A 13,225-nucleotide genomic window follows, 5' to 3' on the forward strand; every position below is an offset into this window, starting at 1 on the left:
GGCAAGCACCTGCCCACTCCACCTGTGGGTGCACACACGTGTCCACGTGAGAGCCAGTTCCTGCACGCAGCTTACAAACAGAAAGTGGGATGAGGGGTCCCAGGCAGGAATGGGGGTCTCATCCCAGAGCTTAAGGAAATAGCTTAGAGAAGTCTCTGCCAGCCTAGGCAATACAGCGAGAACTCGTCTCTACAAAAAAAAAAAAAAAAAAAATTAGCCGGGCGTGGTGATGCACACTTGAAGTCCCAGCTACTTGGGAGGCTGAGGCAGGAGGATCACTTGAGCCCAGGACTTTGAGGTTGCAGTGAGCTATGATGATGCCACGGCACTCTAGCCCAGGCAACAGCGTGAGCCCATGTCTCAAAAAAAAAGTCTCTGGAAACCTGGAGACAAGGAGACACAGAGAGGCTGCTCTGCTGCCCACAGGCCTCAGGAGGCCAGGCCCTCCTGCCGTTGCTGGAGGACCTCGATGACACTGCCAATACCATCCTCAGGTACCTGTGGGCATGTAAGTGGGAGGGAACAGTGAGAGCTGAAGTAGGCCAGGGATACCCCAACTTCCTGGCCTAGCTGAGACCCCCTCCTGCCCACCCACATTTTTGGGCCTCACTGTCCCTGCACGAGCCCCCAACCCCAGCCTGCGGTGCTCACCAGGGCGTGGTCAAAGTTGAAGGTGCTGATGTAGTAGGCAGAGATGTCGGCAGCAGCCAGGGGGCCTGCGATCTGGGCCACGATCCCACATTCATCTGAGTGTCGAGGAGGGGTGCATGTGGCTCACCCCAGTCGCCCAGAGGCCCTCCTGAACCCCCAACCCAGGGAGCAGCCCTCACCAAAGCCCAGGGGCTGTCCACCGATGCGCACCATCCTCCAGAGCTCCCCGGATGAGCTGGTCAGCAGGAGGTCGCTGGGGAACCTAGGGAGGCAGGTGGCTGGTGGGCAGGGCACCCCATCTGCCGTGCCATACCGTGAGCCCCTGGGGAGGTCTGCCAACTGATCTCAGGGTCTAACCACGTCCCCCTCCCCAGGGCTGCTTAGGGTCTGTGGCCCGGGGATCAAGGGTCACATACTTTTTCTGCGTCTCAGCGTCCATGACAATGGAGATATAGCCCTCGATGAGAGAGAAGGCAAAGAACGGAATGGAGCTGGGTTCAGGACTGCCAGAGGCTGCCTCCTTGGGGGTGCTGGGGAGGAACAGGAGGTACAAGGGCTCTGCCAGGCACCCAGCCCACTCCACCTCCTCCCACTCAGCCTCCAGACCCCTGGGAAGGGGCTGGCACAGATGGCCTGGGCAGGCCCTCTTGTCTCTGCTCCGCTGTGCAAGGGCCCAGCCCTCTGGAAGTTGTGGGCAGGAAGGAGGGAGGATGATGAACCCTGCCTGTGCCAAAGACAAAGGACCCCGGGGCAGAAGGTGGGATCAGGGCACAGCTCAGGGGTGGCTCTGCTAATACCGCAGGAGAGAACTCCAGCTTTGGGGTTGGGACCTTCCCCAAAGGTCAGTGAAGGACAAGTGGGCATGATTGGCTATCAGGAACCCCAAGACACAGAACAAGGCACAGACCGGAAGGCAGTGGGACACGGCATAGCAAACAGTGGTGTGAGGACAGAGACAAAATGCAAACAAAGCCCACCTGTGCGAGTAGAAAAGGACATCGATGAGGGTGGTGGCGATGGCTGGCAATGTCTCAGGGTCCAGAGTGAGGACACAGAAGCGGTTCTGTGGGCTCTCGATGGGATGCACCGTGGGGCTGGGCCCTGCTCAGGAGGGACCAGGGCATCCGTGGGCTGGGGCACCCCCTGGTGGCCACTCGGGGATGGGCCATGCTCTGCAGGAGCAGGCCCTTGGGGCCCATCTCCTGAGACAGACAGTGTCAGCTGGTCTCCCCACATCCACAGACCCACCCGCACAGGGGACAGGCCCCAGTGGGAAGAGGAGGCCCTGCCTAAGTTTGGGTGTCAGGGGGTGGCCCTCACCATGCTGGGCTCGGGGAAAGCCGTTGGTGGAATCATCCCTGGCCACAGGCACAGGCTCCCCGCCCACCTCACGGTAAATGTCGAATTCCTGGGCCAGCGTGTGGATCACCACGGACAGGTCCTGCTCCCGTACCTGGGGCACAGGCAGGTGAAACGTCACGTGGGTCCCCAGACACCCACACCTACCCTGCCCTGCACCAGTGGGAAACTTACCAGGATGAAGTCCGTCTGGTAAGTGGACAGCATCAGCACAGACACGTGGTGCTCAGCAAAAGGCGCGATGACTGAGCGGGCGATCTTGGTGACCCCAGCAGCCTGTACCGCTGCACCACTGTGAGATGACACGTTCAGCACCAGCCATGTGGCCTCAGCCACTTGCAGGAACTCGGATGGAGGTAGCTCTGTGGGTAGGGTGCACATGCCTAGTCAGGGCCTGCAGGGCTGGCCCCTGCCCCTCTCTGAGCCTCAGTTTCTCTGTCTGTGCCTTGGAGGGCTCTATCAAGGTAAGGGCAGGTCTGGAGACTAGGGCTATCTCCCCCCGTTTCTGCTCCTGATGTCTGTACATATGCAAAGACTGAGAAGTGCTTCAAGTGCCGGCCTGCTGGGGATTGAAACTTCCTGTTTAAGACCAGAGCTCCAGATTCAGACAGACCTGGGTTCGAATCCCAGCTTTGCTATTTACTTGCCATGTGACCTGGGGCAAGTGATTTGAGTCTGTTTCCTCATCTGTAAAATGGGATGACAATTATCTACCTCATGATAGTGTATTCTGTGGGTTAGCAGAGGCTCTACACCACATGGCACCACCAGGGGGCACCAGCAGATGGGGGTTGGCTGGGTATTCCCCCTCCCCTTGTGCAAACTCAGACTTTCCTGCAGTACAAACAGGGAAACTAAGGCCTGAAGTGGAGCAGGGCGGGGAGAGGCCAAGCTCAGTTGGCTGGCCTGAGACTCCAGGCCTGTGAGGACGGGCCAGGCCAGCAGGGGTAGGAGCCAGACGTCTGCTCCAGGGCCCAGGGAGGGACCAGGCTGGTGTCCAGCCCTGAGCAGGGGCCAGGTCCAGGGTGGCTGCTGTTCACCCAAGCACAGCTAGGAGGCCTCCAGGACCCTGCCCTGGGATGGCTGCCTGTCCTGCATTCCTTCCTCAACCCTCAGCTCCGAGAGTTCCCAGACAGCAGAGGAGGCGGCGGGACCCAAACCAAGGAGATAAATCCGGGAGGAAATAATGTCCAGGGGGTTGTAACAGCCACAGGGAACCATAACTGCAGCCCCGCCGCTAGCCTGAGACTGCTAAGTGCCCCTCATACACGGCCCCCCACGGGTTTTAAGTGTATAAAGCCCTCATGGGACCCTATTATATCAGAACCATAACTGTACCCATTTTACATAAGAGGAAACAGCTCAGCGTGGGGAAGGGCACATAGCCAGTGAGCGGTGGAGTAGCATTTGAACCCTGATCCATATGCTTTTAAGGCCCGAGCTCTTGGGGCGGATCCCAACACATGGTGAGAATACTGAAGAGGGGAGCAAGACAAGCCCCTCCCGTGCTCCCCCTTCGCAGACCAGCCCCCACCTTTAAAGCCCTCCTCGTCCACCATGAGCGTGTAATCCTCAGGGGTCTCCGTCAGGCTGAAGAAGTTGCACCTGGTTGGGGGTGGGGAGCATCTTCAGCTTGGGGCGGAGAACTAGGGGGTGGCGGCAGTGGACATCTATGAGAGATGTCCCTGAGAGACCCCCGCCGGGCGCCTTCTCGCCCCCTGAAGGCTCAACTTCCTTCCCAGGGCAATGGAGCGTGGGCCCTATCCCGCGGACTTATTTTCCGCCTCCCGACCTCCCCAGGAGCCCTCCGCCATCCATTCCTGGAGGGAGAGGCTCACGCCGCGGCAACAGCCCCAGGGGCGTTGGACCTTGGGCCCCCTAGTCCAGCGTCTCTGACCTTAAGGGAGGAGTCTTGGAAGGAGGTCTCCGCAGTGGCCAGGTAGCAATGCCCCCATTTGACACCACTCAGAGTTAAGCACTGCTGACCCCAAGCTGTTTGTGCCTTGGCCCTGGGAGGGGGCCGGATAGGCGGCGGTCCCAGGGAGGGTAGGCCCAGGCCGGATGGCGGCCGGAGGAGCAGAGCCCTCCCCTCCCGCTCCCGCCCGCCTGCCTCGCGGCGGTCCCAATCCTCCGACCCTAGCCCGGAGCCACAGCAGAGCCCCCAAACCCCATCTGTGCCCTCGAACCCGGGCGCGCACCGGCTGCGGTGGGGCAGGAAAAGCAGCTTGATGAGCGGGTGGGTGTAGAGCCAGAGACCGGGGCGGGCGAGGCTCAGCACCCGCACCCGGTGCTCTAGGATGTGCAGCTCCATCGCAGCTCGCGCGGACCCGACCCCGAAGCAAACTAGACCCAGGCCGCGCGGGAGGCGGGGCGGCGGGGGTGGTGCCGAGGATTTAAAGGCGCCGCTGAGCGGCCGTGTCCACGCCGCCTGCTACATGGCAGACCCGCCCAGCCCAGCGCTGCGACCCGCTCCCTGACAGCCACGCCCCGCGTGAGGCGAGGCCTATGGGTGACCACGCCCCCTTCCAACACCAGGTCCTCACCTCGCTTTGCAGCTCACAGAGCCGGCCCCGATGGCTCCGCCCCTTTAGCATTGGCTGCCGAATCACCGCCTGACCCCACCCCCCGCCTCCTCCATGCCCCGCCCCTGCCGCGCCCCCTCCCTGGGCTCCGCCCTTTCCGCAAGACGCCAGCAGCGCTGGGGTGGGAGCATCCCGGAAGCTGGGGGTCACTTCTGTCGTTCAGGCTCACACGTGGGTCTTATGACTGAGGTCATTGAGACTCAGATGAAACGAACCGGAGCTCAGCTGGGACCCGAACGCTGCCCCAAAATCCCCGGAGCGTGGAGGGGCAGAGATTCGCTGTACACCTCAGTAGAACCTGTGATTCGCTTCCAACAGTGGCACCTTTCTCCTTCCTTTCGTGGCTCAGCAGGTGGCAGGGCCGACAACCCAGAATTGGTATTGATGCATACCCCTCCCCCGCTTTGTGAGTAGGCTGATAAGATGAACCTGGCCTGGTGCCCTACTCGTTCCTCTCACTCAACTCTCAGAGTAGAAGGCTCCCCACCAGGGGCACAGACATAGGAGAGTCCTAGCCACCTCTGCAAGAGCAACATACTTTGGGGTAGGGGACTGAAGGGGGCCCAGGCCTAAGGGCTTGAGGTCCCACAATACAAACCAAGCCCAGGAGTGCTTGAGCCAGGAATGCCCAGGGCACAGACTTTGAGGGTCAGGCCACACAGGTGAGGCTCACTGGATACTCAGACCTTAGGCCTGGGACTGGAGCCCTGCCAAGGTCTCCCCAAAGCCTGCAGCCATTAACAGAACCCAAGAGGCCTGAGCACATCTAAACTTGCTTCAGGCCCAGGGTGGCCCCCAGCACTGGCAGACACCCCAGATCTTATCAGGCCTCTGCACGTCTAAGACCCCAAGGCTGAGCAGGCATCAGCATGCCCAAGTTGGCTCCATAGTAGGGGGCCAGCCATGCTCCAGGGGTCCCTTGTCTGGCCCGAGCACCTGAGGCCTCAGAGCTGAGGCTTTGCACCAAGCAGGTTAAAGCAGGCCTCAGGCCTGATTGGGACCCAGCAGGCCTGAGCAGGCCATCTGCCTGCTCTGGATCCTCCACCATAGGCAGATTAAAAACAAGCTAAGCCTCCTCCCTGGACTCTCAGTCTCAGCACATTCCTGTGGAACACTGTACAGCCGCCACATCCTGGCCTGTCCCCTGGAGGACTAGGGAAAGGAGGAGAGTTTCTCAAAGGCTAAGCCCATCTTGTCAATGGCAGGTACTGATGGGGTGGGGCATCACAGGGGTGAGGGGTAGGGGGCAGGAGTGGGGTGGCCTGCCCTGATGGTCTCTTTTGACCCTTTACCTCCCTAGGCCTCGGTATCCCCAGCTGTACCAGGACGGGATGTTCCAGGCCAAGGCGATGCCTGAAAGCTCCCAGGGAGGCTCTGCTCCTCCCTCCCCCACCCCTTCCCCTACGGCCTGGCCCAGCTCGGTGTCTGCCAAGAACAGCCGCTATTGTTTGACTGGAAAAGCTGCTTCCTCAGCAGAAGGGGGGCCTTTCCCAGAGACACCCTGTCCTCGCCCTTGCCAGTCATCAGGTTGTGACCGCAGGCCTGCCGGGGCCCTCAGTGGCAGTCAGGTCACCTGGAACCCCGGCCAGGAGAGGGAGCTGAGTGAGGGCTCCGGGTGCAAATCTGGCTTGGCTTTCCTCTCTCGGGGGAGGTTCCTTTCCCACTCAGCTCCCATTTCCTTGTCTGTAAAATGGGGATAACAAAACCTACCTGATCAGCCATGTGACACAACCAGTCCAGCCTGGCATGTGGCAAGTGCTCAGTTAATGCAAGGCAGCATTTTATCAAGGACGCAGACTTCTCCCCTCACTGCTCTGCCTCTGACCGAGGCCTGGGCTGAGGATGTGAAGACATGTGTGGTGCTCCCTCCTGCTGCCAGCCCCGGCCCAGAACCAGTGCTCAGAAGCTTACTGGGGCCTGGAGTGGCATCCTGCCCAGGCCTTGGAGGAGCAAGACCCTAAAACCTCTTCCTTAAGGAGCCTCCTCCCTCTCAGTGATGGGTAGGAACCAAGACCTGGGGAGCATGCCCTGCCCTGCCCCAGCACTGGGCTCCAGCCCTGGTGCCCCTCATCCATGGCAGAAGGTGGACATGGGGCAGTAGGGATGGGGTGAGTAAAACTGGGGGCTAAGAACAGGGGCTGGCCCTGGACGTGGCATGTCCTCTGGCACAGGTACTTCTCAGAGAGGCTGTGGTACTGGGCTAGGGCCCAGCAAGGGGGCCTCTGCAGGGCATGGAGAAGAGATGCTACGCAACAGGGTGGCACCCCCTGCCCAGTCCCTAGCTGCACACCAGGTCTACACAAGCCTGTTTATTTCTGTACAAAACCATGTTTCTATTTTACAAAGAGCACCCAACCCTCTCCCCTCACGCCAGTACCCTAGCCCTGGGGACCATCCCCCTAGGAGGAGGGGGCTGAGTGAGGCCCCACCCACTCAGTCCTGGCTTCTGCCTGCCCTGGCTGGGCTAGCCCGAGCTCCACTCTAGAGAAAATAAATAAGGAGGCTCAGGCAGAATCTGTGCTGGGCCAGCCAGACTCTCTCCCAACTCCGCAGCCAGGCGGCTGGGCCCTCAGAGGGTGGGCCTGCAGTGTCAGTCCATGAATCATGTAGGTGTGTGGAGACCCCGTCCCGGAGGCCTGAGCTGCTGGGGTTACAAGTAGGTATCCTCACTCTCTTGGGACGTCAGGCTCTCCTGGGAGTGGTGGTGGGCTGAGTCCTGGGGAGCCGAGTCTTGAGGGGCTGGGTCCTGGGGTGCCAGGTCCTGGGGTGCTGGGTCCTTTGGGGACACATCCTGTGGGGGACATGCATCTCCTGCAGCAGCCACCACCATGGCTTGATTTGGGGCTGGGGTCTTATCCAGCTGCCCACTCGCCTTTGTCCGCTTCCGCTGCTCCTTCTGGACCTGCTTGGGTGGCTTGGGCTTGGCTTTGGAACTTGGGAGGGGGGCATCTGGGGGCAGGCGGATGGATGGTGAAGGCTGCAGGGCAGGCCGGGGGCCGGGTTCTGCATCCAGGATGGCCTTGGCACCATGCAGCCTGGGCGGGGAGCGGCACTGCAGCTCACCTCGGGTCTCCTGCCAGCGCCGCAGCTGGATGAGATGCTCACGCTCAATCTGGCGCTCTGTCACCGGCAACTCTACCACCTGCAGAGGGTGACAGGCAGGTGGGCACCAGAAAGAAGGACCTTCCCCTTCTTCCCAGCCGGGGTCTCCCCTGTCCCTCAGCATCCTCCAGCCCTGACAACCAAATGCTGACCCCAGGAAGGACACAGGTCTAGTCCCAAGCTGTGGTCACAAGTCCCAGAGCTGAAGCCAGGTGAGCCAGACACTTGAGACCCTCTGCCTCTGAGGATAATGCTGCCTACAATTCATGAGTCCGCCTGCCCCACTGTGAGGCACGAGAGGTAAGGCTCAGGCAGGGCAAAACCTGCTCTCTGTCCCCAATACTGCCCAGGGCAGCCTGGCTGCCTGGGCTCAAATTCCAGCTCCATCACCTTCTGGCTGGGTGACTCTGGGGGAGACTGCTTTGTGACCCTGCCTCTGTGCCTCCATTTCCTCACGTGTGAAATGGGGGTGCTGCCACAGCCCTCAGCAGCTATTGGGAGAAGCAGGTGTAAAACAGGCCATTGCTCTTCTGCTTCTGCCCCACACACTGGCATCAGCCCTGCCCCCAGCCTGGCCCTCGCCTCAACCCAGAGAAGCTGGCTGTGCGTGTGTCACCTCATTACAGCCCCTAAGAGACAAGTAGCCATAAGGAAAGAAAAAAGGGAATAATAGAGCCAAAGCTGGGAATGAGGTACCAGTGAGGAAGAGAGGATGACAGGTCACCACTCCTCTTCCTTCCCGGCTGGCTCAGATAAGGCAAGCCCTGCAAAGCTAGGCTTCCCTGTGCCCCACACTCCTCACCCGGACAGGAGGATGAGGTCCACCCACACCCTACTGGGCTGCTGAGCAGCGGGCCTGGCACAGGTGACCCAGGGGCAGAGAATTACCAGGCTGTCCTCCAAAGGACACCCACGTCTCCCCCTCCCTTCTGGCGAGGGCCAGGTGTGGGCCATACCTCCTGGACCAGGAAGGCCTCCTGCATGATCTTGGGGCTGAGGCTCCGCAGTCGCTCGATTGTCTCGTACTGGCCCTGGCAGGCTTTGACCTTCTCGGGGGAGCCCAGCGCGTGCTTCAGCAGCACCAGTCCCACCCGGAAGATGATCTTGACCCCTGCAGGGGCGGGGGGGCAGGTGGTGAATGCAAGGGGCCTTTAGGGGCTTTCTCTGGAAAGAGAAGCTGCCTGTGGGCTGGCTGGGGGCGGGGCCACTCCTTCCAGTCCTGGCTGGTACCTTCACAGAAGAACATGTCCCAGACGCGCAGAACGGAGCTCCAGGGCAAGGTGCGTGCGAAGGCGCACATGAACCACTCTGTCATGTAGAGCAGCGGGTCGATCTTCTGCCGGCTGAGGTGCTTGTGGGCCACCGGTGACACTTTCTGCAGCAGTGAGAAGAGTATCTCCCCATCCAGCTGGATCGCCTCCTAGGGGGACATGGAGGCCACGGGGCCATGACCCTGGCCTGCAGGAGCCAGGGCAGGGACTACACCCCAGCGCCCAGCATCAGACAGGCACTTGTTCATTCCTCGGGCGGCTGCTCCCTGCAGGGTGCCAGATACAGGGTGCTGGGATACAACAATGAACAAAGCAGAGACAGCTGTCCCCTTCGTGTAACTCAGTGAGAAGCGGCACATGAGCACAATGAGAATGCGGGGAAGGGGAGGGGGCTGAGTGCCCGGGACAAGGCAGGAACAGGAATGTTCTTGAGCATGTGTTGGAACATGTGCCTGTCAGGGTCAAAGAAGCTCCCTGAGGGCTGAAAGCTGAGGCAAAGGAGTTTTCCAGGGACAGCGGGACAGTGAGGGGAACAGAGCTTCCAGGCAGAGGTTTGAGCCTAGGCCCCGAACCTGGTGCCCTGGAGGAACTTCAGTCCCACCAAGTGGCCAGAGCGGCAGGAGGCGGAGATGGAGGTGAGTGTGGAACTTGATGATGGCAGAGCCCAAGAGACCCGACCTGGCAGGCCTTGGGACTTAGCCTGTGGGCAACAGAAGGCCCTAGGCGGGAGTTGCTGTGGAGAGAAAGGCCTGGAGGGGCCACAGAGGGTGTGGGCCTAGTGGGCACTCACCAGTTTCTCACTGTAGTAGCCGGGAAGGTACTTCTCACAGATCTGTACCAGGCACCAGAAGGCTTGCTGTGGGCGAGAGAGATGTGAGGCCTTGCCACTGGGGGTTCCCCACCAGCCCCCCTGCTCTCCCAGGGCTTGGTGGTACCTCAGCAGGCATGTGCATGAGCAGGACGGCGGCGATGGGAGCCTGGGCCTGGCAGTAGCCCTCCTCAGGCCGGTACAGCGTGTAGGCCTTCAGCACGCGGAACAGGTCCTGCTGGCTGTGGAGAGGCCAGGCAGGGCAGCAATGACAGGTGTGACTCTGCTACCCACTGCTCTCACCTCTGTCCCACTGGATCAGACCTGCCTCAGAATCTGCACTTCCCTGGAGAGGGGAGGTGACCTGCTGTGGTCACCAAGGAGTCAGTCTCCCACTGCAGCATATGGGCACCCACATGACCGGAGGAAAGTGCTGGGGCGGGGCTCCCCATGACAGGTGAGGGCAAGGGCTCAAAGAGGAAGCAGGGCCAGGGCAGGATGCAGCACAGGGTGGGGATGTGTTGGGGGCCAAAAGTGGAGGCCCCTCACACAGCAGCTGTGGCCCCTTGGCCAGGCCAGCTTTGGCCCAGGTGTCTGTCTTAGTCCTCTTGGCTGCCCCATCTCACCCCTGCTGCAGACCCTCCACCCACCCAACTCCCTCAACCCTCTTTCTCCCCAGCAAAAACTGTTTCCAGAAGAGGGCCAGGCTGAGCAAGCTATAGTACTCTGGGGAGTCGATGAAAGCTGCCCCAGAGGTAAGAGGAGATGCTGAGAGCACCTCTCAGACTCAAACCAAAAAGAGGGGATGCTGACAGTGGAGATTTGGGCACTTGGCTTCTGGACCTCTGAGATATCCTCACACTTGTACTTCCTCTGCCCCCTGAGAAACTGGGCCTACAGCCACTTCCCAGCCCACAAAGCCCAGCCTGCTCACCCGTGACCCCCCCGGGACACAAACATCTCGTGGAAAGGGAACTGCCGGTGCAGGTCACGCTCAATCACATCCAGCCACTTGGGGTCCCCAGGGGACATGTCCAGCTCCTGGAAGCAAGGGCAAAGGCACACATTAGGGGCTGTGGAGGATGGAGGGAGCCACTCCTGATAGAACCTGGGCCGACCCAGGTATTGCAGGAGCCCTGCACCAAGGCTATGCCCACGCAGTCCTATCATGGACTGGGCCTTCCTGAGGACAGCTTCAGATGGAAGGCTCCTTGTCAAAGCAATAACTACCATCTGTTATACATCTCTGAGCCACAAGCCGAACTGAGTATGGAGCACCTGTGGGCCTCACTGACTCCTCTCCTCAACCCCCTAAGGCAGGTCCTATCACAACACCCGATTCACAGACGAGAAAACCGAGAATTCAGACCATAACGCAAAAACAACAACAAAAAAAACCTGAGTGTCAACTAAACTCACTTGCCCAAGGCCTCGTGGCTCAAAAAATGGTGGAGCTGGAATTGAAGCCAGCTCCGACTCAGAGCTATCAATCCCAGCTCCTCCGCTACTCACCTCCCTGTGCAGGTGGCATCACCTATCAGGGAGGGGTGTGTGTGAGTGATTGGCACAGGGCGCTGTCTAGAAGGACATGACATCTGTCAAACCATTAACCTCAGATGCTTGTCTGGGTGCTGGACTTCAACAAAGTTTTACTCTTTTATTTGAACTTCTGTGAACATTTTAGCATGTGTACCTTTATAAAAACAATGAAACCATTACAAAAAGAAAAATCGTTTCTCGGTCATTTGAAATGTTCTCTACCTTGATTTGCATGCTGGTTCCACGAAAGTGTATTATTTGTCAAGACTCATTGAACTGCACACTCAAGATCTGTGCATTTCACTCTATATACATTCATATCTCAATTTTAAAAAAGGAAAGAAAAATTAACTAGGAAGGAAACCCAGAGGGCTGAACAGGGATGCAGAGTAAGTACAAGTTGCCTGCAGGGCAGGGGCAGCAACAGGGAAGGCCCATGCGAGGGAGGCCAGGTCCTCAGCGTTTGCTGAGGCACCAAGTAGGCACAGGCCCTGGCCCTGGCCCCAGCCCTGGCCAGCAGGTGACTTCATACAAGCCCCTTTCCCTCTCGTGCCCCTTGGTGGGGGTGTCCCAGCATTAAGCTAAGGAACCCAGCGTGCCAGGAGCTTGACTAGAGAGTGTACTGAGGGGAAAGGCTGATGGTCTTCAAGGCTGGAGGGTGTAGGGAGTGGCTGGGGCCTCCACAAAGCGCCCTGGAGCAGGCGCGCAGCAGAAGGCGTGGGTAAGCACCCTCAAGATGGGGACCTGCGTGTGTCCTGTGCGCTTCTGGGTGCTGTCTGAGCACGGCGCGGTTTGCTTTTGTCAGAAAGGGCCCCACAAATTCTCCTGGTGGTTTCCATGAAGTAGGGATCTGAGAACCCCAAAAGTCAGTTCCTAGGATGTGTTCGTCTGGTATCTCAGCAGCTCAAGGTACTCGGCTGCACATGGATTGGTGAGAAAGGAAAAGGCATAGCTGTCGGGAGAAAGGGCGCTGGCGGACGAGCAGGTACTGCAGTCAGTGGGCCTGCAGCCTCCACCAGCCTGAGAGTGCTGGTACCATCATGAGGGGAAGCCAGAGAAGAAAGCCGGGTGAAAAAGGATAGGAAGGTCCTGCCTGCTCAAGGAGGAGAAAGAAATAGCAAGTCCAGGAGAATGTGGAGCTGGCAGCACCTACAGAACCCGCCCTGACTGCTGCAGCTGGGGTTGGCCACCTGGACGGCGTGTTGAATGGAGGGCCCTGGCAGGGGGAGGGAGCACAGGAACGGGTATGTGGGGCCACCACAGCCCTCTCACTGTACCCCACCTTGGCGCATGTGCCCAAAATAGCTTCTCAGGCATCCTCTGGGTCACCTGCAGGCAAAGTCCTTCCAGGGGTGCTCACGAACCACTCTTCCGCCCCCAGGACTGCTGCAGGACCCTGTCACTCAGCTTCAGTGCATTGAGAAGACCTTTGTCAGCAAATCTACCTCCTCCTTTCTCAGCAAAGCAACCTTCCATACCCCGCAGAGGTGGCCTATTCCTCGCTGGACACAGCACTCTGCCCACACAGGCACACAGCTCTGCACGCTGCTGTGCTTACTATGGATGTGTTCACACCTGTGGAACTAAACAACCAGGTGGCTGCCGGGCTGCCTACACTCTTGGCTCTCATGCCTGGCTCTGGCAACCTGACACAGGGAATGAGGCTCCTACCCCGAGCCTCCCAGTCTGCCCAGGATGCAGCCCCTTAAAATGGAGGAGATGTAGCCACTGGGAAGAAGACTCTGGAGTCAAGAGGTGCTGCTCTAGTGGGGCCTGGTATTGGTGCCCTGGGGGATAATCCAATCCCCCTGATACAGAGCTACCTCAGCCAACACTCTACCAGCTCCCCTGACCCCACCCCCAGGGCCAAGTGCTACCAGCAAATAGCTCTCACCCTTTCCAGGTCAACAGCA

At 59.6% G+C, this 13,225-nt stretch overlaps 2 protein-coding genes across 3 annotated transcripts in view; both read right to left on the reverse strand.

The window, feature by feature from the left end:
• Positions 1–375: 375 nt before the first annotated feature.
• Positions 376–4,450, reverse strand: GATSL3 (GATS protein-like 3). Its single transcript, XM_012658002.1, has 9 exons — positions 4,209–4,450; positions 3,545–3,615; positions 2,185–2,372; positions 1,972–2,104; positions 1,629–1,752; positions 1,068–1,181; positions 831–913; positions 652–746; positions 376–498 (listed from the first exon to the last, which is right to left on the reverse strand). Exons 1-9 carry the CDS (start codon positions 4,319–4,321, stop codon positions 430–432), a joined length of 990 nt encoding a protein of 329 aa, XP_012513456.1. The 5' UTR covers positions 4,322–4,450; the 3' UTR covers positions 376–429.
• A 2,436-nt stretch (positions 4,451–6,886) lies between these two features.
• Positions 6,887–13,225, reverse strand: part of TBC1D10A (TBC1 domain family, member 10A) — a 29,415-nt gene continuing 23,076 nt past the window's right edge. The window contains exons 4-10 of one of the 2 annotated variants that reach the window (XM_012658001.1): positions 10,708–10,814; positions 9,901–10,015; positions 9,756–9,821; positions 8,925–9,114; positions 8,651–8,805; positions 7,656–7,734; positions 6,887–7,383 (exon numbers count right to left, since the gene is read on the reverse strand). In XM_012658001.1, coding sequence (XP_012513455.1) covers positions 7,259–7,383; positions 7,656–7,734; positions 8,651–8,805; positions 8,925–9,114; positions 9,756–9,821; positions 9,901–10,015; positions 10,708–10,814 — 837 coding nt within the window. In that variant the 3' untranslated portion in view covers positions 6,887–7,258. Of the gene's footprint in view, positions 7,735–8,650; positions 8,806–8,924; positions 9,115–9,755; positions 9,822–9,900; positions 10,016–10,707; positions 10,815–13,225 lie in introns of both variants that reach the window. The other variant, XM_012658000.1, reaches the window with a different exon arrangement.

Source organism: Propithecus coquereli, unplaced genomic scaffold (genome assembly GCF_000956105.1).
Source record: "Propithecus coquereli isolate 6110/MARCELLA unplaced genomic scaffold, Pcoq_1.0 Scaffold567, whole genome shotgun sequence".
Classification (NCBI taxonomy): domain Eukaryota; kingdom Metazoa; phylum Chordata; class Mammalia; order Primates; family Indriidae; genus Propithecus; species Propithecus coquereli.

Excerpts from the sequence above, each read along its gene's own strand:
- GATSL3 (XM_012658002.1), bottom strand. The coding sequence starts at position 4,321 with ATGGAGCTGCACATCCTAGAGCACCGGGTGCGGGTGCTGAGCCTCGCC. Across the intron at positions 1,753-1,971 it reads CTTTCCCCGAGCCCAGCATG|GGCCCAGCCCCACGGTGCAT; the intron begins GTGAGGGCCACC and ends CCTCCTGAGCAG. Across the intron at positions 914-1,067 it reads GACGCTGAGACGCAGAAAAA|GTTCCCCAGCGACCTCCTGC; the intron begins GTATGTGACCCT and ends CTGCCTCCCTAG.